This window comes from Dichotomopilus funicola, assembly GCF_033296635.1.
Source record: "Dichotomopilus funicola strain CBS 141.50 unplaced genomic scaffold C8A04scaffold_23, whole genome shotgun sequence".
In the NCBI taxonomy this organism is placed as follows: Eukaryota; Fungi; Ascomycota; class Sordariomycetes; order Sordariales; family Chaetomiaceae; genus Dichotomopilus; species Dichotomopilus funicola.
This window is the reverse complement of record NW_026944044.1, coordinates 92,310-112,803: the sequence shown is the minus strand read 5'-3', so window position 1 is coordinate 112,803 and position 20,494 is coordinate 92,310. Positions and strand designations below refer to the sequence as shown.

Genomic DNA, 20,494 nt, shown 5'->3' with positions numbered 1-20,494 from the left:
CACCATTCCCCAACACGAGGCGGCGACAGCCAACCGCAGCAAGATTGGGACATCCAGACACTCAGCCAACTGCACCACCATGAGCCCAAACACAGCACCCGCCGTCCTAAACGTGACGATAACCCCAGCCGACCCCAAATCATGTTGCTCCGGCATTAACATCCCATTATTAACCACTCCAGCCATAGACGAACCAGCCGAGGGGTAAAGTAACCCCACCATTATCCCAACCAGCCCGCTGATGACCAGTGTGGGGACCCTCACGGCATTATCCTTCCAACCCGTGAGATACGACGTCCAAAGTGAAGCCGGAGATAGCGTGAGCATACAGAAGATGACGCCAAAAGCGATCGTTAACGGTCGAGGCCATCCCCACTCATCCACACTCCCGCTTTCACGCAGCCTCTCCCCTCCCTGACGCTGAACATTCCCAGCACCGCGATACCTCCCTCCTCTGACGGACAACGACAATACAGGAGCAAGAGCATAACCAAAGGCGAGACCAATCCATAGAGAGGCGGCGATTAACACACGGAGGGTGGGTATCTCGTCGGTTGGTGGGTTGTCAGCAACTGTGTGTTGGGAGACCGGAGTGAACGACTGACGTAAGAGCGAGATGATCAGGGGTACGGTCGCCTGGTGGGCGAGTGTGAAAACGGCGGGCAGGGGGTTGGTAAAGTCAGTTGTGGGTGGCGACGGTAAAGGATGGCAGTGATGTATGTTTCCGCGGTCGAGTCCGCCCTTGGTGATTTGTTTTGAGTGGTTATGGGCTTCGCGTTCCCCGTCTCTGTCTGTATCCTGGAGTCTTGTGGTGGATAAAACGAGGCCAGTGGCCGAGAGGAGTGGTGTTATAACCAAGAACCAGTTGCTGATTACCGGGGAGACAAATCCCCCTTTTTCGAGCCCCAACGTGGTTATCCGGAAGGCTACGCCTAAAGCCGTGGCTGCGTATGTGACGTTGATTGATGCTGTCCCACCGTGACACAAAGCAAAGGCGAACGCCAGGTTCAAGACCTTGCTAATACCTAACAACATATGTTCCATGATAGTAAAAGCGTCGCTCAAATCCCATAGCTGCGGGAAGAACAGCTTTGAGGTGTGAACCAAGGCAATGAGAAGATTTGATAGTGAGAGCTGGGTGGAAGGGCGGTATTGATAGGCTCGAGGAAGGGGGTTGAGAAAGGCGACGGCGAGGATCGTTCCGAGAAGGAAGGGAACAGTGGTGCGTATCGTACCGAGTGTGTCACTAGTTCTAGTCAGCAGGCATGGAGGAGGAGACAAGCATCAGTGGAAGTATAATTAGAGTTACCTCTCTATCGACGTTACAACACTGGCAGCAGCAATGTGGGGGACGTCGTTAAGTCCCGCTGTGAGGCCAGCAAGACATAGTAAAGGCAGAGATGAAGCATACCCATTCTTTAAACGCTCTCTACTTTCCATGATTTGATAGATCCAGCGTCGGTGAGGACTTCTAAGCGTCAGAACCCCCGGCCAGTTCCAAACAAAGGGAATAGAAAATACCGAGCACAAAAGTTGTTATCTATGACTTGTTGTCGTATCGTGTCGGTCCGGCACAACTTTTGAACAGAAGATTGGAAGCCTTCGAAAGAGGTGGCACGCCTCCTGCATGTGCTCTTGTAGGAAAAGCCATCTCAATGTGATTATAATGTGATTAAATCACCACGGTCATGGCTGGCTCGTGACTTCTTGCATACGTCCATCAAGCTTGATTATCAATTCTTTGCGTGTGCGGTGTTGGTGCGATACGGCCGAGGTTGCGCAGTTGCCGGAAACGGCAACTCCGTAAGTCATCGGAACCATACGACACCTTGGAACCTCGGATTGATTCTCCAACCAGGCTTGGTGCGGGAGGTATGACATACGATAAATAACTCCCCATGAAATAAAGAAAAAGACTGGCAGATAGGTGTGATTCATTCTTAATAGTCACTCTACTGGCAGTGACGATGCTTACCTAGTGTCTTTGATCTGTGCTCATGATATTCTCTCAGTAATGCATCAACCATTTTCCTTCCTCCGATGTTTAAAACATGTAACGGTGGTGCTGTGACTGGGTATATCCGTGCCCCGGGACTCCTGAGATTTTCCCTTTCCCCGCTGATATAGTGACTTTACGGATTCGATGTCTCTAGGTATCGGACTTCGAACTCACTGAAATGTTTGGGACGGGACGAATTCGTCGTAGACATCTAACCAAAGGATCAAGGTGGATGTAAAGTAAACATTAATTAGTGGGATCTAAACCTCCTTAATATATGATCTAGTAATAAAGCCACCGGCGCCTCAATTGGGTGTGCAACCCAATGATTCCGGACCTGGTTATTTCTAAGATCCCCGAGTAAATATTAAACAGTTTGTGATGTTATCCAGTTAAAACTGCTCGTCGACTACATAGACCGCCGAAGCTAGGGTATTTTATAAATACAGCCTATCCATCCATATTGAATATATATTTTGACTATTACTAACTATGCGGTTTCAACCCCTTCTTATTTGTAGGTTGTACAGTTGAACTCTCTCGAATTCTTCTTCCCCCCTTTACACGGTAAACAAGACGTAAGTAAGGGTTAGGGTTAAGTGAACGTTGTTTGGTGGCGGGCGGTGAGGGAGCGCCATGCGGGCCGAGCGGGCTTCTTCCCTGAGCATTCTCCCAACTTCGTCCGACCTCGACCGAAGCCCAACCCTCCCCCGCCTTAGCCCGCCGGGCGCACCGTCCTGTCCCATGTCCGCCCACACAGCTTTGCGCCTGGCTGCGCGCCCTATGCGCCGGCTTCCAATTTTCGATCAATTGGCCGCCGTAGGGACGCCGAAACCTTTCCTCGCCCGCCCTCCAACATGTCTGCGGTGCCGCATCGTGAACGACCCTCGGTCCGGCTTCAACCGGTTGCGGCTCTTTTCGACCACCCCTCCTCCCCCACGACAACCGCCCTCGCCCTCGTCCCCGCTTCCAGAACAGAAAGAACAGAATGAACAGAGACGGGAAGAAGTCAATAAACCAGAACCCGCGTCGAATGTTACGAAAGATGTTCCGCATTCAACACCATCATCATCATCCCCGCTTCCACCCCCACTAGGGCAACGTCCAGAACGGTCACGGCCCAAACCTGACCCGCAACCTTCCGCCCCTCCGTCCAACGGAACCCCAACCCCCACGAAGCCCTCCCCCGAGCCAAAACCACCAACCGAGCCGGATACCAAACCCCCCCCGCCACGACAACAACAACAAGAAGAAGCACCAAAACCACCTGCCCAAGACGACCCCTCCCTCCCTTCCTTCTCCGAAACCCACCGTCACCCCGCCTCCGCCGGCTTCAGCACCTTCATGGACAACCTCCAATCCCGTGCCCTCAACGCCACCCAAAAGATCAACGACCTAACCGGCTACTCCGCCATCGAAGAGATCAAACGCCAAAACAGCCAGCTCGAAGTCGACCTAGCCGCCGCCCAACAACGTCTCCGCACCGCCCGCCACGACTACAAGTCCCTGACCTCCCACCGCGCTTCCACCCAGCGCGAAGTCACCGCCCTACTGGCCCGGAAGGATACCTGGAACCCGGCCGATCTGGAGCGCTTCACCACGCTGTACCGCTCCGACCACGAGCTGGAGACCCGCGTGGCGGCGGCGGCGGCGGAGTTGACGGAGGCTGAGTCGGACGAGTCACGCCTGGGCGCAGGGCTCAATGCGGGGATCCTGAAGCGGTACCATGAAGAGCAGATCTGGAGTGACCGGATCCGACGGCAGTCGACGTGGGGTACGTGGGGTCTGATGGGCGTTAATGTCTTGCTTTTCCTCGTGCTGCAGTTTGTTGCCGAGCCGTGGCGCCGACGGAGGCTGATTAACGGTGTGGCGGAGAGCGAGAAGCGGGCGCTGGAGGAAGTGCGGCGGGAGCTGGGCGAGGTGCGCACCGCGCTGGAGGCGAGCGGGTTGAAGGAGTGGGAGCAGGCGCGGGAGCGGGAACGGCAACAGGATCAGCGGGAACGGGAGGCGAGGCTGGCGCGGGAGCAAGCCACGGCGTCGACGGCGGAAGCTACTACTGCGGCGGCCGCGCAGAGTGGCGTCTCCTCGGCTCCCGCACCTGCTGAAACTGGCCGGTTTACCTGGCCGAGGAAGAACTGGAAGGAAACTCTCCACGAGTTCTGGGAGGAACCGGAGTTGATTCGGGAGGCTGCGCTGGATTTGTCCAGTGACCGCAGGATAGACCTGCGGATGCGAGATGCGACGCTCATCGCTGTTCAGGGGGCGGCAGCGGGCGCTACCGTGGCGTTGATCTTGACTGTTTCCTTGTTTAGGAATCTGTGAGGTCTTGCATCCATCCATCTTTTCTATCGTCAGACCCTCAGCTCAGCATAGCGTGCAGCGCGCTACTTGTATATATTACCTGCATATTTGAACTTTTGTAGACTTGTAAAAGTATCTAGGCACTCTGGGAAAAAAGGCCAGTTGAGTTCGGCTGCAGTTAGATAGATCTTCAACACCATGACTGAAGTTGATAAAACAGACTTCTATCGCTACCTTGAGGCACCGAATTGTGAACGTGAACTCAAACCGAACTCGGACCGAACTGAGACTAAATCTCGAACGTATTCTTTGCATTACGTATACCCTAGGTAAAGGAAGCGGCCCACCACAAATCAAAACATTCAGGTTGGTATTGCCCAGCCGTCGTCTCCCCCGCGGCATGCCACACACAGTACAAGAGAAAAAGGAGAAAAATATAAGACGAAACAGGAAGTTCGTAAATAAACTTCATGTCTCCGTCCATGCTTTACCCCGTCGACCGCTCATGTACATCCACTGACCGGTCGAAAATGCTTCAAAACTATCTTTTTCATCACACCCGCAAGCAAGGCTGAAAAGTAAGGCAACGTCCCGGTCTTCTGGCCAGCTTCCGCCTCTGTTGCGCCCCCAAATCGGGCGTCACTGGGTCGAGGGCTAAATATAAACTGAACGCACGTTTTTGACCGTGTTTGGACTCAGACACACCCAAAACCTCGTCTACTCGTGCCACACTACTCGAAATCCGCCGTGTATGAGAAGCCACGGAACTCTTCCTGCATTGCTTGGGAGAGCACTACAACAAGTAAACGTATTAGCGGGTATCCCGACATTTTTCAACCAGCACGGCAGACGAGGAGCAAAGAAAGAAAAGAAAACAAAAAGACTTACCGGACTGCACCGGCGTCAACACCGGTGTGACACTCGTGAACTCGCTATCAAAGTTGCTCGTATCCGTCGCACTCTTGATCTGCGGCTGGAACGGCGGTGCGACCCGCTTATGGTAGATATCATCCCAGTTGATGTTGCGGAAGAAGGGCTGGGACATGACCTCTTGAGCATCAGTCGGCCCGCTCCCCAGGCGTTGGTCCGGCTCACGCGTGAGCAGCTTCTGCAGGATCGAGACGCTGTCACGGGGCATGTGGATCGGGTACAGCGGCTCGTCGGCCAAGATGGCGTCGTAGATCTCGTCCTCATCCTCGCCACGGAATGGAGATTGCTGCAGGAGCATCTGGTAGATTAAGACACCAAAGGCCCACCAGTCGACGGCACGACCGTATTTCTTGTCGAGCAGAATCTGTAAAGAGCTTGGTTAGTGATATTTTGACCTTCCGTCGAGCGTGGGCAACATTTTCGTCTCAATACGTACCTCGGGAGCCATGAACTCTGGCGTGCCGCAGAAGGTGCTGGTGGTCGAGCCGTACCACATGTCCTCCTTGCATAGACCGTAATCGGCGATCTTAAGGTGGCCATCGAGCGTCAGGAGAATATTGTCGAGCTTCAGATCACGGTAGATGACGCCGTTCTCGTGGAAGTACTTGAGTGCCAGGCACACCTCGGCGGCGTAAAACTGGGCACGTTTGGTACCAAACTGCCCACGCTGAATATGTAGCATCAGGTCACCACCGCTGATGTACTCCATGACGAAGTAGACGCGTGTTTCTGTCTGGAAGCACGCATGGAGGTTCGTCAAGAACGGATGGCGCTCCCGGTTAGCGATCAAGAAGACGCGCTTCTCCGACTTAATGCTTTCAACTTCGTCGTTTTCGATAATGAACTCTTTCTTGAGCACCTTGATGGCATACAGTCGCCGAGAGCGCTTGGTTTCCGCAAGCATGACCTTACCAAAGTTACCCTTGCCCAGAACAGCAAGGAAGTTGAAGTGGTCGAGACCAATACGCTGACCCGTTCCGGGATCGGTGGCGGATGGAAGCGGCTTCTTGGTCGGGGCCGGTATCCCGGAAACAACAGATACCTGTGAGTCGACCGGTTCAGTGCCAGCTTGAGGTTTCGGCACCGCCGCTGGCTGAAGTTGTTGCTGCGGCGGTTGCTGTTGCTGCTGCTGCTGCTGCTGTTGTTGTTGCTGCTGCTGCTGCTGCTGGTACATCTGTTGTTGTTGGGCATATTGTTGCTGCGCAACCTGTTGCTGCGTCGGGCGAGCTTGTGCGGGCGGCTGCCCTGGATGAACACCAATATTGGCGTAGTCTGCCGGGTTATATTTCCGTTGCTGCGGTTGGCCGTACGGAAGTTGCTGTTGCGGCGGAGCGCCATATTGAGGTTCCTGCTGTTGCGCAGGCCGCCCATAGCCTTCCGGAGCTCCGTAGTGCCCTGGACCGAAATCGGGAATCTGGCCCACCTGCTGTGGAGAAGATGCTTGCTTGGGGGACATGGCTGCTGCAGCCGCCGCTGAAGCCGTAGTAGAGGACGTCGAAGGCCTGTCAGACCCGGGACGCTGTGGAGAGGTTTGGTTGTACATCAGTTTGGCCGCCTCGGTAGCCTCGGGAGAAGCGACCTGAGAGCTATGATGGGACGGCGAGTATGATGCGGCCGATTGACCACTACTCGTGGTGGCTTTGCTTCCAGCTCTTAGATTTCTCTCGCTCATGGAAGACGCCTTTTCTTGGCGGGTCTTCTTTGTCGACCTGATGCCTTCTAAAATTTGGTTTGCTACAGCCATTGACATGCCGCAGAAATCAGGAACGAGGTGCACGCAAGCCGCGTGTGCGGTAAGGGCACATTCTGAGAGATATCGTTAGTATTGTGGGGTAAGGTATCTCGAGGAAAAGAAGAAACACGGATCATTGACATACCGGCACACTTTCTAGAGTTCTTCTTGCTACCAATGGGAAGCATATAGCCGCAGTGGCAGCACCAGTTGGCCGTAAGGTTCGAGAAGGGCTGGAAACGGTGGGGAATGCGATGGTTGATCTTCTCCTCGTCGGGATCCGTCTCAGCATTGCTCTTGCTAATACACTTGGTGACGACACTGGTGTAGCACTTAGTGTGGCATGTGTACTTGCAGTCCTCACACTGCATGCCGGCTGAGTACTTGAGGAAGTCGCCGCAAAGCGCGCAGCGCATGATGTTGTAGAATTGGCGCTGGACGAATTTGTGGCCGTACATTTCGTGTACTTCCTCCTTACGCTGACGGACGGCACCCTTGCGGTTAAGACCAGCATCCATTTGCCCAGCCACTTTGTTCTCCTTGACGAAGTTAAGGCTCAACTGGACCTGTCCCGTCGGCTCCAGGTTGAACCAGGCATCGATCGGCTGGGACACGGCAGGAACATTAGGCGGCGGTTGGGGAGCAAAGGGTGGCATCTGCTGCCCTGGGGAAGTTGGCGGTCCGGAAAACTGGGGGCTTTGCGCGCCCAGAGGAAACTGTGGCGGAGGGCCACCAGGGCCTCCTGTGCCCAAACGGTCGGCGGACACCCACCCAGTGCTGTTCGTTTCCGCTTCGATCCTTTTTCGGCGGAGCTCCTCCACGATATCGGAGATCCTCACCCACAGGAACCCAATAGGCAAGGCATGCTCGCCAGGTTTGTCGTAAACTGTCAGCTCCACCTCGTTGGCCTTGTCGACAAAGATGTTGTGGAATTCAGTTTCCCATCGGTCGTTACGTGACGCTCTGGTTCTGGCCACCACGTTGTCTTCAACTTTGATGGTCACAAACGTCTCGGGGGCACGCGAAAATCGGCTGAGTGGCGCATGGTCAACGTCCTTGACGGACAGGATCCGGACCGAAAGCTGACCTGTCAGCGGCTTTCTCAAGTTCGGTAAGTTGATGCTGTCATCTATTGACTTCAAATTAGCAAATTAACAACGGGATTGCGTTCTGTTGAGAACATTACCATCTGGTGAGTCGGCGTCCATATCGATGTGCAACTCTTCGTATCTCTTCAAAGCCTGCTTGAGCAGCACAATCTTCTGGCCGCTCTCGATCCGACGGGCGGCAGCATCGGCTCGGCTCTTTTTATCGCCCTCCATCTGATAAAGTTGCACCATCTTCTCAATACCCTTGAGGTATTGTTCCTCAACATTGAGCTTAAACTGAATCTGCGAGAGCATAAGCTGAATACGGGGGCCAAGGTACGGCGTGTCGAATTTGATAAGGTCTAGGCATGGCCACATTAGCTTGAGTGTTACGTTTGGGACCTTTATCATGCTCCATACCGAGCTTTGTGAAGTTTGGGCGAGTTTTCGGTATTCCCGAGTTCGGAGGCTGGCCGGGGAATGGTCCCCGCGGCGGCATCAGATCGCCCTGGCTAAACTGTCCATAGGCGTCTTTTGGCGGGGGCGCGGGCGGTCCGCCCTCATTACCGCCATGCTCTCCGCTCTTGAATGACCCAAGTGTCGAACCGCCCAGAGACATGTTGTCGACGGAGTTCCCGAGACGGCGCATTTGCAGCTCGCGGAGCCTCTCCTCGAAAAATTCGAGATTGCGGCGCCCCTCACGCATTTGGGTATCGAGTTTGGATCGGACGGCCTCATTGTTGGTCTGCTGACGCATCAAATTCGCAGCGTTGATCAAAGCCTTCTCGCGCTCAATCTTCTTGGTGATATCCAAGATTTTCTCGTCGTTGTTCATGTTGGCGGTTGGGCTGCGCAACGGGGCGCAGAGGAACGGGTGGGGTTGTCGGTTGAGGAGAGGAGCTTGGTTTCTCTATTTGCTTTCGCTGTGCTCCTTTTTCTCCCGCCTCCTGGCGAATTCGGGAGTAGAAAACACGCTGCTCGCGTGTCAGACCGGGCGAGATATGGGTCGCGCGAGAGTGGGTAATAGCGATAGGTGGTGCAGTTGCTCGCGGAGTGTTGCAAGCAGCCGCGGGATGTCGTCAGCGACGAATTATGGCGGGGTTTTGTGTTTCGCAAATGTTGCTCACAGCCCTCGCCGATGCGGATGGGGAGGGGCCGCGGTACCTTAGTTTCGTAGTGGAGGGCGGGGATGGTTCGATAAGGAAGTTTGATCCAGCGCCCTATTCGGACTTGGAAGTCAGTTGCTTTGAGATGCAGCGGCTAGGTTGGGTGGGGGATGCTTTGCTGCTGCTGGGGTTGCTGCCTTGGAGGACCACAACAGCGGGACAGGGTATGCATGACTGAACTCACCAGGAACTGGGTCTTAAAACAAGAGGGCAGCAACACAAACAACCGAGAGCAACACACAACCTGCAAATGGAGCGTTGGGCATTATCCCGTTGTGATCGAGGTGGGTATACGCTTAGTTTTAGCCTCCACCTCCACCGGAGAACCTTTTTTCCAGTTTTTTGCTGCGTTGAATGAGGCGGTTGGGTTTGGATGTTACCAAACTCAATGGCAAGGACTTGCGAGGGCCGGGGTGTGCGTTATGGTCTGCGGGGTAATTTGTGAGTCGCAAACTCTCGTGCTCTCTCATGAACCAGCGATGCGGAGCAGTCAAGTGCACAGACATTTGGACATTTTGGTGGCCCGGGCAATCCCAATGACCGCGGAGAAAGCCGGATGAGATACGCTACTTTTCGCATGGTCACTCACTTCAAAATCTCCAACTCAACACTGTCTTGCCTGATGCGCGAGCTCCGTGCGGGCAACTGTATGCAGGTGGTAATGTGAAGGACGGGAACCGGGCGAACAACACCACGTCACAATGTTACCTAACCGATACAAGAGGTACCTTACCGTAATTGTCAATTACAGCCTGGTGTTTGGGCGAGGCGACACGAGTTAACTATTGCCCACGCTTGACGGACACAATAACGGCAGAGTCGCGGCCGATCCATGTCATGCATGAGCAAAGGCTGGCCCTATTCGATGTCCCTCCCCGCTTTCCGGGCCTGTTTGTCTCACAGTTTGTCTTGAAGAAGCGTTTCTGTTGTCTAATCCCTCGAATCCCATTAGACGTAGGACTGCGCTCATCTTCTTAGGACTTTCCCCACTCTTTGGCCCCGGTTTACTGTGAAGCCACTCTCATAAGCGTTTCTTTTTTTAAAAAAAATTAAAGACAACGACGCAAAAACCCTCGGCCCGGGTTCCAGGCCGAAAGAATGCGCCTTGAGCAGTGTGCTGCGATCTCAGCTTACCCTCACGGAGATCACTGTGCTTAAAGCTCCGATTCCCTCAACAAGATTGCCCGGACCGGCCGGGTTTAAACCGAAGCGGCCAAACAACCAGGATTGCCGGAGTTTAATAAACCGAGCAACTATCAGCGTCAGAAATAAGCCGAGATATAGGGAAGCAAAAAAAGGATTTTAAGACTGAAACATTGCTCTTTGTGATCTATGAAAAAGAACCTATCCAAATAGCCGGTTTAGTTCCTCTCGCCATGCCCAACTCCGTGTCAGAAAAAATAAATCTGTGTTTCATGCACCCAGATCAAGCAGTGTATTCCTTTTGTAGCGTCTTGGCAATGGTATTGAGTCTTTAAATCGTTAGTGTCTTCCCTAAATTCATCACAAGAAGGCATAGTACTTACTGGATGTTGCTCGTCCCCTCGTAAATGGCACCAATCTTGCTGTCGCGCCAGAATTTCTCTGCCAGGCCCTCACGGACGAAGCCCATGCCGCCCATCCACTCTACCGCCAGACCGCTTACACGGCCAGCAACCTGTGAGGCGTATAGCTTTGCCATAGCAGCATCCATGACGAAGTTCTCGCCTGCCTCCTTCTTGCGGGCGGCATTGTACACGAGGGCACGGGCTGCGGCAATCTCGGTGTACGACTGGGCAATTTGGTGTTGCATCCCCTGAAATTCGCCGACGAGCTGACCAAACTGCTTGCGGTCGTTCCAGACGTACTTGACCGCGTTCTCCCACGCGCCGAGCGCAAGACCCGTCATTTGCGCGCCGATACCGATGCGGCCCTCGTTCAGCAGCGAGATAGCGTACTTGTAACCCTGGCCCCGCTCGCCAAGCAGATTCTCTTTGGGTACCTCGACATCGTCAAAGTTGAGTACACACGTGCTGCTGGCCTTGATACCCAGCTTCTTTTCTTTCTTAGCGATGCTAAAGCCCTTAGTGCCCTTGTCCACCACGAAGGCCGTGATGCCCTTGTAACCCTTGCTTGGGTCAAGGTTGGCAAACACAATGAAGAATTCCGCCTCCATGCTGTTGGTGATCCACATCTTGCCCCCGTTGATCTTAAACCCATTTTCTGTTTCAGTGGCCTTGGTCGCGAGGGCAAATGCGTCGGACCCGCTGACGGGCTCCGACAAACAGAACGAGCCCACGGTGTTGGTGGCAAGGCGGGGGAGATACTTCTTCTTCAGTGCTTGGCTGCCCCACTTGATCACTGCCGTGTTGACGAGGGTGTTGTGCACGTCGACCATGACGGATACGGAGGGGTCCACACGGGCCAGCTCCTCGATGCCAACGATAGCGGCCGTGAAGTTCATGCCGGCGCCGCCATACTCCTCAGGAATCTCCACGCCCATCAAGCCCTGCTCAAAAAGCTGTTCTACGACCGTAGAGTCCATCTGCTCGGCCTCATCCATGTCGCGCACCTTGGGCAGGATCACGTCGGTTGCGAACTTTTGTACGGTCTCGGCCATGGCCGTCTCGACTTCGGAGAAGTGTGTGATAGGCGTTGGGGCAACATCGGCTAGGCTGGCGTCTCGGCGTGGTGCAGTTGTGGAGAGAGGACGGGCACTAGAAAGCCAACAAGCCAAGCCGTTGGTTAGCATGTCTACGTTGTATGAGAGCTGCGTGAGCCCTTGCCATCGTCCTATTTCCTTGCCCGAGCGTCAACTCACCACTGCGCGAGAAACGGACGTCGTATCTGGGGAGCGATAACGGTCTGGCTCCTCCGCACCGCGGGACGGAGAGCTCTCACAAACGACTTCATCTTGAAAGTAACGGTCGACGGAGTCTCGGCGGGGTCGTTGGTTGGGATCGTTGTCTATGTGTATAGGTTGGAACTTGGCAGTAGAAAGCTAGCCAATACAACTTGGGACGAGTTTATGGGTAACAAATGGGCCAAAAACTTCCGTTACGTGGTTGACAGAGGTGAAGCAGACATCGCAAGAGAAGAAAAAGGGCCATTCCCGCGCTTTTCGACGGCCCCCGGAGGGGAGCCGAGGTTACCGACCCACTCCGCTCCGGCCTGCGACAAGCTTCCCCACACTGGGTTGCCGCGTCGGGGCAGGGGATGGAGGGGCAAAACAAAGCCATGTGACCGGCTTTGACAAAGAGACAAGCTGAGGCCGGTCTCCACTAACCCGACAATTGCCGCCCAATTCACGTGGTGATACACGTGATATAAAAAGTAAAGCTGCCCCACCCAATTCTTGTGGGTTGCGGGTCCAAACCTCGATTTCAACGTCTCGGCGCCGGGACGCAAACGGCGACGACAAACTCCTGAATGTGGGATAAGGCACCGTTGTGTGCGAGGAACCGAAGCGCGCCATGGCAACAAATTTCTTCCGCGATTTAGTGCTGCGGCCAGCACTACGGCCAACAATCCCAAAGCCCGCCGCCCCCGGGATTCCCATCTCCCGAAAGTTCTCGACGACTCCATCACAGAGCGCGACTCTCAACCAAGTAATCCGAGTACGCCTTGCTTTCCACCCGATTCACAGTAGAATAAGTCGCGCGACGAAACGGGACTCTACCATCAAAAAATTGACCTCTAACTCGCTTCTCTTCGCTCCATTTAGGGTTGTCGGAAGGAACAACGAGCTCGCCACGCTGTCTCCCCAGCATTGTCAGCAATAAACGCCCCCGCGCTTAAGGGTGTTTGTGTCAAGGTGGGAATTACCAAGCCCAAGAAGCCCAATTCGGGTGAACGAAAGACGGCACGTGTGCGCCTGTCTACCGGCAAGGTCATCACGGCATACATCCCCGGGGAAGGTCACAACATCCAACAGCACAGTGTCGTGCTAGTGCGTGGCGGGCGGAGTCAAGATTGCCCCGGTGTGCGTTACCACTTGGTGCGCGGAGCATTGGACCTGGTGAGTTGCAACCCGGCCCTGCAGACGAGGTCCGTTAGGGGCAGGGATGTGGAAGCTGACCTGAGCAATATAGGGTGGTGTTGGTAGCCGGATGACTAGCCGGAGTAAATACGGGACAAAGAAGCCAAAGAAGGCTTCTGTTGGCTAAGACGCTGAGTGGCTGTGCGAGTAAGGATCGGTTTCATAACAACGGCGTTGAGGGACAGAATAGAGAGATATCTGATAGACCACGCGCCAGCGCTTCTGTGACTACCGGCCGCCACCAATGAGCGGTTTTGTACCATATTCTTGTAGCTTTCAGACAAAAACTTGAACCGTGGCCCTTCTCTCGTTCTTGTTCTCCTAGTGGTGATTCATTCATACTTTTAAACCTGAAGCGGCCAGTGGTATTAGCGTTAGAGCAAAGTCAAAGTCTAAGTCGTCTGAAAACGATCAATAACTGCAGGTAAACACGTGTACAACCACCACTAGCTTACTACGATCATCAGCATTGGGACATTGATAGAAAAGATGTGCGACAAGGTAAAAAGCAGCCTGCGGGATCAACCTCGCTCGAAGTACCCGAAATCAGCAACTTAGACCGCCCCGTCCGCTACCTGCCCGAAATGAATACCGAAGTGTCTAATATTCAGTTGTAGTCCCGTGACGCCCTCCTTAACCCATAGTGAAAAAGATTTCGTGTATGTTGCCCTTTAAACCCCAAATTCCACGAAGCAGCAAGGAAATCACATTTCCGATAAGGATGAGATGACCGAGAAGCTTGCAAACGCATAAAACGCGACATATAATCCCTTAGCTTCCCCTTAAAGTTGGTTACTGTTTCCCCGATCAGTCTTTGCCCTCCGTATCCCATCCCTCGGGCTTCTCAAGATTGTTGATTTCGAAATATTTGGAGGTGCCTATGATGGATCAAATCAGCATATTTATTGACCAAGGCGAGAAACGGAGTCCAAGACTTACAAGAATATCCAGCCCAGTCGAAGTTCTCACCAGGGTCACAATGGCACTTGAGCTCGGTGCGCAGCTTCTCGCCCGTCGGACAGTGCGTAAACGGTACATGGTAATACGCAATGTCGTTGAAGAAGTGGATTTCGTCCTTCGGCAGCATCAGCCCGGCCGCAATGGAGTGGACGGGAGCATCGCCCCAACGCTCGTAAAAGAAACCCCCATCACGGTCCAAGCTGTTAAAGAAATCCGTGTAGGCTTTGGATCGGAGCCAGTTGAGATTGCCAATCTCAAAGTTGGACCACTGCATTGATTGTTAGAAACGTAGTTCTGGGTCAAGGGTAGTAAAAAGGAGTATAGGGTGGAAGGACGTACAAAATGGCATTTGTTGTAGGTCTCGCCACCATCATCACTGAGGAACCCCATCGAGTTGTCCGCAGCGATGTGCTCTGGGTGATTCTTCATAAACTTCTTGACGCTGTCCCACAGCGTTGGAATGGTTTCGTAATACTCGTACAAACTGATGGTGAAGCTGTATTTCTTGTTGTTCTCAGCCATGACGCGGAAGGGGTCGTAATGGACGTCGCAATAGAGCTCAACACTCGGTTCAACGCGCCAGTAGTACTCGTAGTTCAGCATGAGCTCCTGACGGAAGAAGAACCCGGATTCAAAGCGGCACATGTGACGGTAGCTAATGCTGTCGCCGTAAATAATTTTGGCCTCCTTCATGTCCTGCCGGACCTTCGCTGCCTTGTCCTGGTCAATCCATTCCGGGAAGGACCAGTGCTCTTCGGGAATCAGGCCATAGTGCGTCTTGCCGGAAACGAGAGAGGTGGTAACCCTCTTGAAGTTGTCGTCGAACGGCTTGTCGTTCAGGAAGACCCAATCGTAGTTGTACCGGCGGTTGAAGCGATCTTCGACTTGTCGAATGGATTTCGCAATTTCCCATACGTCTGAATTCCGAGCCAAGGTAACAAACGTAGCATTCATTCGCGGACCGTCCCTGATGCCCGCAAGGTCATTCCAGCCCGGGTCATTAGGCGTCATTGCCATAGGAAACTGGGCAGGGTCGTAGTTAATCTTGGCTTTGACGTCGTTCGATGCTGGCGGTTTCGGCTCGCTCGCCTCGCTGCTGCCGCCGCCGTTGTTGCCGCCGCCATCGGCTGGTTTGTTTACCCCCGGAAGATGGGTCCTGAGAGGTGTGGTGACATCCGTCGAGTTTGACACGAAGTAAAACACTGCTAGGATCTAAGGAATCCGTTAGGTGGGATCAGGAACACAGTTCAAAACATCACGATGCGCAAAACCTGGAAGCGTGAGGGGCGAAAACTTACGAAAAAGGCCACTAAAATGTAGCGCACATAGCGCGCGCTCCCGGCGGCCATGATGCAAAATGTTTGGTGGTTGAAGACGAGATGCCAGCGTGGCCCAGGAAGTCGGCCTGTTCAACCTTCCGTCGCAAGTTTTGGGCGCCACAAGGGCGAATCGAGTTTGTGGCAGGCCACCGAGACCAAAAGTCGGCAGCAAAGGTAATGGTGGGGGGCTCAAGACCGGATCTCCGAATTCATTCTCCGGTCGACTTTGCAACAACCAATCTCCCTTAGTCGTGCTATAAGTTGAAAAACCGTCGGGGTTTGGGAACAAATGTTCCTGCAGGGCGGAACGTCCGTCAAAGTTCGAGAAGTCGAGAAATGGCCAGCCGCGGGCAGTGCAACGGTTGGTCGCCGGGTTGTCGCTGAAGGAACTTGCTGAATGATCCTTGGATTTGGGGCACAGCGCCCAGTGGTTTCGACTTGGCGAACTTTGTACCAGATTAACAGCCCACAAGGCTATTCGAGAGTGAGACAAATTAGGGTGGGACTTTGTCGCATACGTCAGCCATGGGACAAGCTCGTATTACGGACGCCCGTGTTTTAGGCCCATCCCCCTCCCACTGCCCCAGCGTATGGAAGTGCGGAATGGCCGCGCGCATGGAGCGATAAGTTCGCATGCCGAATATGGATGGGCCATAGCCTAGACTTGTTCAGCACGACCATTTCAAAGGGCTGGTGGTCAATCCTTTATCATCCTTTGCGTCAGAAGGGATCATGAACAGACAATGCATTCTGCAACTTTTTGCATGCGACCATCCGACTTCATTTTGACGACCTATCTAACGTTATCGTTCCACCTTTGATCTCATCACTCAGGGGCCGTCCCCCAAAGCGGCCAAATTCCCAGTACTGGGTTAGGTCGGTGCGGGTCCCGCGGTTTGGTCTCCAACTGCGTTCGAATGTGGGTACCCAACGTTCAGGTTACCACTGGGACTAGTTAATATTTTGCTGCTGGTAAACGAGAACGGGAACCCAAGGCCACCTACACAATGACGACTCAAGTTGACCGGATGCCCGGTTACCAACCACTTCCATTGAATTATATTTTCCAAGTCAGGCATAGTAGTCATGGCGATGCTGAGAAAATGAAGGATATTGTTGATCTCTACGAAGTAATGGTGTTCAATCCTTGGTTGTTGTCCTCTCAGGTGCTGCAAATAAAGGCACCATGGCCATCCTCCTCAGAGCAAGTACCCATTTTCAGCTTCATCATTAAAGTCCGGGGCCGTTCAGCAGTCAGCTTCCACAACAATCACAGGTCCTAGAATTAGCTCTATACCCATTGCCCATGGAGTTGAAGCAGCGGTCACATTAGATCGTGAAGAATCCTAGTTAAAGTGGAGGATTGGCGAGGTACAGAAATACATTTCTGAGGTACTGTTAAGGCGGCCTCAAATGACATTAATTTGTATGGGGTTGTCCGTGCGCCTCACACCCATCAATGTCGGCCTCGTCCTCAGTACACACGCCGATTGGTCTGTCGGATTATTCGTCCCTTTGCACCACTCCGAACGACTTGAGCGAGCTTCGGTTTCACGCCGGCGAGCCCGACCCATTCCCCAAACCTTCAGCTTCAAAGCCGGCCTCATTTGGGCCGCCGCTTTAGCGTTTACGCGGCCCTTTGCTTTGCTATATCTTTACCAGTGAAAACGCATTGCACGATACTCTGTACCGTGGCTCCGAAGTCGCCTTTCCATTCTATCAATATTCTGTGCGTGTTGGCCTCGGCGTTCCCCGCATTCAATCGCATACCCGCCCGCACTGCGAAACAACCTTGGGCCAAATCACTATGCCCATTAATCAACTCAGCTGTTTTAATATTTTTACGCACCGCATTGTCAGTACAAAATCTTTTCCCACCATTTGGGACCCGCGCGCCTGCGGCGCCACCCCGCCCCTCCTTCCCACAGAAACCACGAGCCGCAGCTACTTTGCGGCAAGAAATTGTCGACAAAATTTCGGCTGACAAGTTGAGAAGTAACGCATCCGTACACAACACAACGGCTGAGACAAATCCGTAATCATGTCGTTTTTTGGCTTCGACACCAGTCGCCATAACCCGGCGGCGACGGGCTTCTCGCAAGCTCACAATCCGTTTGCCGGGCTCTCGAATCGCGAGGATGAAGGCGATGCTCTAGAGTTCGAGGACACATACGACGGCTTGGGCGACCAACTAGACGAAACTGGCGACGCGTTCAATGACGATACGTTTGGCGACACCACGGTTTTCGAGTCCAAGCCCGTTGGCAAAGATTTCGATTTCTTCAATACTACCGCCAAGGTCGCGAACGCCATTGAAGAGGAGCATGTCCGTTTTACTCGCCAGCAACCCACGGCCCGGTCCTCACAAACGGTGCCCCAGGCCGCCGCGCCCGCTGCTTTCCAGCACCACGCGCCCGGATCATCTTCCTATGGGCACTACTCCCAGTTGCCGCCCTCCAAGCCGGCTCGCACCGGTTATGAGAAGTATAGCAGCGAGCCCGTTGCTGAGCTTCAGGTCGACGCGGCCCTCTGGGGCGTGGCACCCAAGAAGCAGACGCAAGCGGCTGTTCCTTCTGCCTCACCGGCACCTATGGCGGCTGCTCCAGCTCGAAAGATCCTCAGCTTGGAGGAGGTGGAGGCACAGATGAGGGCTCAGGCTAAGAAGACCTCACAGCAGGCCACGCCCTCCCCGGCGCCGCCGGTGGCTGCTGTCCCTTCGGGCTCCCAAACCCAAGTGCCTCCGATGCATTACGATCAGGCGTACCAGTTCGCTCAACATGGCCAGCCCGCCCAACACGCTGATACTACTGGACATGATCAAGGCGCTCCTGCTGGGCATGGTCATCCCATCACCATTCTTCAACGGCCCACGTCGAAACCAGCTGCTTCCCCGCAACCTCCGACTCAACCTGCCGCCCACGCGCGGCAACAGCCATCGGGGCCTATCCACCCTACTCAGATTTTGCAAAACCCCAACCGCCTTTCGGGAGACGCCGCGAGGGTCGGGATGCACCAACAGTCTCCTCACGGAAGCTACCCAGGACATCCGATTCACAGGCAGCAGGGCTCCTTCTCGCAACAGCCGCAAATTATCACCCACCCGTCACAATTGTCTCAGCTCAACGAGGAAGAGAAAGCGGCCTACTTGGACCAGGAAGCGAAACGAGCCAAGCGCAACCACAAGATCTTTCTCATGTCCCGCGATAACGGTATCATGACTCCCCAGGACAAGAGCTTTGTGACCAGGATCCAGCTTCAACAACTCGTGGCCGCCACCGGCAATCCTAACGAGCATGGCACTGATGAGTCCTTAACTGAAGACTTTTACTACCAAGTCCACAGCCAGATCCAGGGTAGCCAACGCCAGAACCCCAACCAACCACTCAACAATTTTGCCCAGACGTATCTTTACCAGACTGGTAGCCGCCAGGGTGGCATGCGCCGTCACCACCGCGGCCCAGAGAATCACATGCAGCGCATGGAGCAACAGGTCCAGCGAGCTGTAGAGGCTGCCAAGAACAAGCCCAAGAACAAGCAGCTTGTGATTGAAGGTAGCCTGGGCAAGATTTCCTTTAGCAATGCTAAGACCCCAAAGCCGCTGTTGAATATCAAGCGGGCAGAGAACCCTACCGAGGCCCACCGCCCCAGCAGTGCCCACAGGCACATCGACCATGTGGGCGACAGGAAGAGCGACCTCCGCTCCATTGAAAGCATCTACACCACTCTGATGAAGATGGAGGACCACGACAGGGTTATGCCCCCGCCCCCCGCCAACGATGCGGACACCGAAGCCATCCAAACTTTCGTCGCCTGGAACAGCGAAGCGCAAATTCTCAACAACCAGCTCTGGGAAAGCCTCCGGATCCACGACCATCCCGACAACGGTGTGGTCCACCCCTTCATTATTCTGTTGTCATACACCAAGGGTATGAAGGCGATGCAGCGTGTCTCGCGTCATCTCACCCACGAGCAGCGGACAACAATCTTGACTCTCATTCTCGTCAACTTGGATAGCTTGGACGTCGTACGCGGCGCCCAAGTGACGCCGGATTCCCCGCAACCGAATGCAGCTATGCGTGAGAACGTCGAGCTCTTCATAGTCGCAGTCATGTCTACTCTGTTTAACATCCTGAACGAGCTTGATCTGGACCTTGTGGCCGGCATGCTGGGATTGGTCTGCAGCCGCAATGTCGATGTGATTGCCAAGAGCCGAGTTGGTGCTTCTATGCTCACCATGATCTTGAGCCGGGCCGAGATTATCAAGCATGGTGGTGGCGGCAGCGAACAAGCATGGCACTCTTGGTGAGCCCCCCTCCCCCCATCCCAGCCGCGACCACCGCTTTATTGACAGCTTTCTAGGGACGTGACTCACACCCAGTTCTTTGATCTCATCGAGCCTTCGCTCCCACACACCTTCCCCGGCCCTGTCACAACCAGCGACGACATTTACGTCTGGCAACTTCTCGCCGCTCTTGGTATTGGCGCCAGCCCTGACCAACAGCAGAGGCTTGTTCTGGCCGTCAAGGACCGCGTGATGGATACCGTCGCCCTGTCCAAGACACTTCCCCAGGATCTCGCCGCTCAGCGCCTCCAGAACGTCAATTTGTTCATGCGCTCGATCGGCCTAGATGTGGAATTGCTCCAGTAAAGGGCGGTGGATGATTACGGGGGTCGCATCAAAAAGCAAGCGGGCGATAAAATTATAATTACATTGAAGGCACATGGAAAGATGGCTGGTGATGTATTATGAACATATTTATGGGTGGAACCCTCATTGATGGGTAAAGGACGCAGACACTAGGGGACAGCTGGCAGAGATACCGAGGTGCATGAGATATATGGCTTACATCGTTTCTGGTTTACCCGTCGATATACGGGCACATAGCAAAAATGGACACAATGATTTTCAGCGTACAACATTGTGCGCGAAATAGCAGCAAGATTCGTCAAATGACAGCCGCCATTATAGCATAGGATTTGT

At 54.0% G+C, this 20,494-nt stretch overlaps 6 protein-coding genes across 6 annotated transcripts; 3 read left to right on the top strand and 3 right to left on the bottom strand.

The window, feature by feature from the left end:
* Window positions 1–2,743: 2,743 nt before the first annotated feature.
* Window positions 2,744–4,321, top strand: C8A04DRAFT_36510 (Mdm33 family-domain-containing protein; the record flags this gene model as incomplete). Its single annotated transcript, XM_062783547.1, has 1 exon — window positions 2,744–4,321. The coding sequence occupies one exon, from the start codon at window positions 2,744–2,746 to the stop codon at window positions 4,319–4,321; it is 1,578 nt and encodes a 525-aa protein (XP_062637882.1).
* Window positions 4,322–5,031: 710 nt separating this feature from the next.
* On the bottom strand, window positions 5,032–8,885 carry C8A04DRAFT_11445 (uncharacterized protein; the record flags this gene model as incomplete). The annotated part of the gene is made up of 6 exons (XM_062776978.1): window positions 5,032–5,093; window positions 5,189–5,594; window positions 5,667–7,036; window positions 7,108–8,091; window positions 8,149–8,412; window positions 8,471–8,885. The coding sequence occupies 6 exons, from the start codon at window positions 8,883–8,885 to the stop codon at window positions 5,032–5,034; spliced, it is 3,501 nt and encodes a 1,166-aa protein (XP_062637881.1).
* A 1,757-nt stretch (window positions 8,886–10,642) lies between these two features.
* C8A04DRAFT_36508 (acyl-CoA dehydrogenase/oxidase) lies at window positions 10,643–12,108 on the bottom strand (the record flags this gene model as incomplete). The annotated part of the gene is made up of 3 exons (XM_062783546.1): window positions 10,643–10,688; window positions 10,743–11,912; window positions 12,017–12,108. The coding sequence occupies 3 exons, from the start codon at window positions 12,106–12,108 to the stop codon at window positions 10,643–10,645; spliced, it is 1,308 nt and encodes a 435-aa protein (XP_062637880.1).
* Window positions 12,109–12,668: 560 nt separating this feature from the next.
* C8A04DRAFT_27692 (uncharacterized protein) lies at window positions 12,669–13,361 on the top strand (the record flags this gene model as incomplete). Its single annotated transcript, XM_062780383.1, has 3 exons — window positions 12,669–12,812; window positions 12,920–13,213; window positions 13,287–13,361. 3 exons carry the CDS (start codon window positions 12,669–12,671, stop codon window positions 13,359–13,361), a joined length of 513 nt encoding a protein of 170 aa, XP_062637879.1.
* A 680-nt stretch (window positions 13,362–14,041) lies between these two features.
* On the bottom strand, window positions 14,042–15,543 carry C8A04DRAFT_11386 (nucleotide-diphospho-sugar transferase; the record flags this gene model as incomplete). The annotated part of the gene is made up of 4 exons (XM_062776951.1): window positions 14,042–14,112; window positions 14,174–14,462; window positions 14,534–15,406; window positions 15,493–15,543. The coding sequence occupies 4 exons, from the start codon at window positions 15,541–15,543 to the stop codon at window positions 14,042–14,044; spliced, it is 1,284 nt and encodes a 427-aa protein (XP_062637878.1).
* Window positions 15,544–17,554: 2,011 nt separating this feature from the next.
* Window positions 17,555–20,161, top strand: C8A04DRAFT_27690 (topoisomerase II-associated protein PAT1; the record flags this gene model as incomplete). Its single annotated transcript, XM_062780382.1, has 2 exons — window positions 17,555–19,815; window positions 19,873–20,161. The coding sequence occupies 2 exons, from the start codon at window positions 17,555–17,557 to the stop codon at window positions 20,159–20,161; spliced, it is 2,550 nt and encodes an 849-aa protein (XP_062637877.1).
* Window positions 20,162–20,494: the final 333 nt, after the last annotated feature.